Here is a 3,692-nt window from a genome sequence, read left to right on the forward strand (position 1 = left end):
GGGATGGGGGCCTCCAAGACAGGGAAGGCTAGGGGGTCCCTGCGCCCCAATGGGGTCGGCACAATCACAGGGCCGGGCGGAGCCGCAGCTGCAAACTGACACAAAAGACGTGCCTTATGGAACCCGCCGCCGTGCCCAGGTGCCCCGTGGGACAGCCAGCTTGGCTCCTTGGCCTGGACGGCCTCAGCATCTCCCTCCCCCCCTCCCCCCCAGGGGGCAGGCAGGCAGGCCCCCCTCTCCTGTGGAACTGTTAACTTATTCAGCTCGCTGGCTTTGCACAGTCTGTCCTGGGCCCAACCCTGAGCCCCAGGTGGGCACAGGTGGGCATCACCTGGGGACCCCCCCCCCACTGTCAGCAGCAGCCCGGGGACCACCCCTCCCCCCAGCAACCCCACCGCTCCCCACTCCTTGGTATAAGTGCAATTAAAGCCGTGGGTGTCGCATCTTCTCCAGAGCTGGGCCCTCCCTTGCCCCCCAGCCCTCGAGGGGGGCACTGCCTGGCCTGGTCGGGGGTAGGGTGGCCAGGGGTGCCCTCCAGCTTCCAAAGAGCAGCGGGCGGGACCGGGCGTGGGAGCCCCGAGGGGCCCGCTGCCGGCAGTGGGGTCCAGAAGTGCCCGTGCCCAGCCCAGGCCAGGGGGACTCCACTCCCTTCAGATCCAAGACCCCAGCACCCCAGGCCGCNTCCCCTCCCCGTCCCCCCCTGCCCTCGGGGCCTCCCCTCTCCTGGCCGTGAAAGTGTCCACGCGTGTGGTAGTCTAGTGTGCCGAGCTGTTTTCTACCTTTTTGTAGTCTTTCTTAAAACACAATAAATTGCGCTGTGATATTTGGCTGCTGCTAACTCGAGGGGCCTCAGGTCTGGGGGCTCCAACTGGGCCCCGAGCGGCAGTAAAGGGAATTCAGTGAGGCTCAGAAATAAAACATTTATTACATGAAGAGGAATGACGGGCAGGGGGAGGGGATGGCCACGAGGTCTGCCACCTCAGGTTGGGGAGGCTGGGACGGGCAGGGCAGGGGAAGGGGGTCCATTCGGCCTCCCTGGGGGGGGAGGCAGTGTCCACACCTGTAGCCAAGGGAAGGGCAGACGCGCAGAGAGCAAGGGCCTGTGCCCAGCGCGGGGTGAGGGTGGGCGCTTGAGGCTGGTGGGGCAGGGGGCTCCCTCCCTCTGCCCCTTCCCCACTTAAATAGGCATAAATAAAGAAGCGTCCAGACTCTCAGGCCACCAGGGGCTGCCCCGCCCAGCCCCCTTCCCCGCAGCCTAACACCAGTGGCGGTCGGCGGTCGGTCACCGGTCGGCCGGCCAGCCGGGGAGAGGCTGCCAGGAGGCGGCCGGCTCCCAGGCCGCGGAGGTAGTTGGAGTCAGTGTCCAGAGCGGCCGGGCCCTCACAGCACGATCCACGTGTACCTCTCACTGTCTGCCAGAACCTTGAGCGAGCACCCTGCGGGGAAGGGGCACGACGCAGCCATGGAGCGGCTTGGCCCAGGCTGCGGGCGGGGCCTGCCCCCTCCCTGATTCGATTTGGGCCCCAGTGTTCCAGAAGGCAGTGACCCTATGGAGCTCAACTGCGGGCCTCTGGCCTGCACCCACCCGGTAAAGGACTGCTGAAGGAAGGACAGGCCCGGGGTGGGGGTGGGGTCCTTTCCAATCTGGCACCCACCCCNGGCCTGCCCTCCCCTCACCCCAACTCCACAGTGCCCATGGCCTAGCCGGCGGACTCCTCCGTTCAGGAGCACCCAGGAACCAGCACCTGCTCTAGGCCTGGCACCAGGGTAGGGACCGCGGTCCTGACCGCCATCGGCTCACGGGGCCCACCTTTGTGCAGCGCCTCGTTGGTCATCCTATTGACGTAGCGGCCGCTGCTCTCGGGCACCAGCCACTTCATGACCATGTCCACGCAGCTCTTGCGGTAGGAGCTCCAGACGCTGCCGCNCTTGACCTCGGTGAGGTCGCCTACGCTGACGGTCACGAAGATGCCGGTGTTGAGGTCCCATGCCACCTTGAGGCTGGTGTGATAGGTCTTTGGTCTGCAGGGGGGTGAGGAGCGAAGGAGAAAGGGCTGGGACCCAGGCCAACCCTGAGGGGCTGGTCTTTGGAGCAGTAATGGAGTTTGGAGCGGGGCAGGGGACGTCTCCTCACATCCCCACTTGCCCACCCCCACTGACACATCTGAGCGAGGCTCCCTGCTGGGCGGGGCCAGGGGCGTCCCCCTCACTCACCGGAGCTGGCCCTCCTCAGTTGGGGACGGGAAGGCCAGGAGCAGCAGGCCAATGTTGATGAGGACTTGATTGGTCTCCGGGCAGACCTGGGGGGCGCGGCGTGGGGTGGGGGAGTGACAGCCATTGAGGGTGATGCCCGGAACAGAGAGGCCCCGGGCACCCCCTGTTCCCGCCCCGGGCCCACCTCCAGGATGACAATATCATAGTCACTAAAGGAGCAAAACTGGTGGGCCCAGGTGGCATCGTGGCGGATGACCTCGTTGATGACGTATTCAAAGTCCAACGTGAGCTGCTCCACCGTCAGGTACTGACCCTGTGGGCGGCGGGCGGAGGGCAAGGCTGCGTCGGCTGCCCCCGCAGCAGGCTCCCCAGGGGCTGCCCCGCGGCCTGGCCCCCGCTGGCACCCACCTGGACGGCAGCCCGCTCCCGCATGGGCCGCAGGTTGCGGCCGCGGAGATCGGTCACCACAAAGGGCAAGGAGATCTTGTCATCCTCGAACTCTGAGGGGGCAGGAAGCGGGGGTAGGGCTGGTGGGAGGCCAGGCCGGCCTCCCTGGGGGCCTGCCCACCGGGTGGGGCCCCAGCTCACCGTCTTCCGGCTCTGTCCCCTCGCTGGACCCCAGCACGTAGTACAGCTTGGTGTAGTTGACGTAGCCGGGCTCGGCGGCCGGGGCCTCCGCCGCGGGGGGGCTGTCCCGGGGTACCACCTCCCCACCCGGGGCCAGGGGCTCTGAGGGCAGGCGGCAGCGGCTGCCCGAGGGCCCCGGGCAGGGGGGCGGCCGGGCTTCCTCTGACGTCCCACCCTTGGCCTCTCGGGCCCTGCGGAAAATGTCGGCCACAAACTCCTTGGCTTTGGCGATGGCGGGCGAGGGCTGGGGGNCAGGAGGGCTGGGAGGGGCTGGAGGGGGGGTGGTGTGGTCATACAGGATTTGGCAGAAGTTGCTCTCGCCTGTGACAAAAACAGTGAGAGAGGTTGGGAGGGTTGTCAGTAACTAAGTTAAAATCAAGGGCACTGCAGACCTCCCTCGATGCCCAGGGGCAGGGCAGGCGGTGGGGTTCTTAGAAACCCACCTGCGGGACACCCTTCGAGAAAGCCTCCCTATGCCGAAAGATCACTTGAAAACGCTCAGAAGGGGAAAAGGCCTGACGCGCATGTGCGCAAACACGCACGTACACAATACCTTCAAACCTTATTTCTGAGCACCCACCAAATGCCACACGGAGGACACAAGTGAACCAGACACACAAATCCCTGCCCTTCGGGAGCCGACGGCCTACAGTGACGGAAGCTAAAAAATCACCAAAGTCTGAAAGTTTCCTGCATAGCCCTCCATCCTCCCCACGGGAGCCCGACTGGGGGGGGCACAGAGCCCTGGCGTGCCCTCGGCAAGGTGGGCTCAGCACGGACAACCCTGTGTGCTCGCGACCAGCGCTGTGGCCGGGCCCCGGGCTCTGCCTGCACACCCCCCCCCCCCCCCC

At 66.2% G+C, this 3,692-nt stretch overlaps 2 protein-coding genes across 2 annotated transcripts in view; one reads left to right on the plus strand and one right to left on the minus strand.

The window, feature by feature from the left end:
• Positions 1-733, plus strand: part of RFX1 (regulatory factor X1) — a gene marked incomplete at its 5' end in the record, with an annotated part of 21,645 nt that extends 20,912 nt beyond the window's left edge. Inside the window, one exon of the mRNA XM_077765784.1 lies at positions 517-733. Coding sequence (XP_077621910.1) covers positions 517-733 — 217 coding nt within the window. The remainder of the gene's footprint in view (positions 1-516) is intronic.
• Positions 734-900: 167 nt separating this feature from the next.
• Positions 901-3,692, minus strand: part of DCAF15 (DDB1 and CUL4 associated factor 15) — a 7,032-nt gene continuing 4,240 nt past the window's right edge. The window contains exons 6-11 of the mRNA XM_077765536.1: positions 2,803-3,162; positions 2,623-2,714; positions 2,399-2,527; positions 2,215-2,300; positions 1,811-2,022; positions 901-1,436 (exon numbers count right to left, since the gene is read on the minus strand). Coding sequence (XP_077621662.1) covers positions 1,381-1,436; positions 1,811-2,022; positions 2,215-2,300; positions 2,399-2,527; positions 2,623-2,714; positions 2,803-3,162 — 935 coding nt within the window. The 3' untranslated portion in view covers positions 901-1,380. The remainder of the gene's footprint in view (positions 1,437-1,810; positions 2,023-2,214; positions 2,301-2,398; positions 2,528-2,622; positions 2,715-2,802; positions 3,163-3,692) is intronic.

This window comes from Crocuta crocuta, unplaced genomic scaffold (genome assembly GCF_008692635.1).
Source record: "Crocuta crocuta isolate KB4526 unplaced genomic scaffold, BGI_CrCroc_1.0 scaffold693, whole genome shotgun sequence".
Taxonomy (NCBI): domain Eukaryota; kingdom Metazoa; phylum Chordata; class Mammalia; order Carnivora; family Hyaenidae; genus Crocuta; species Crocuta crocuta.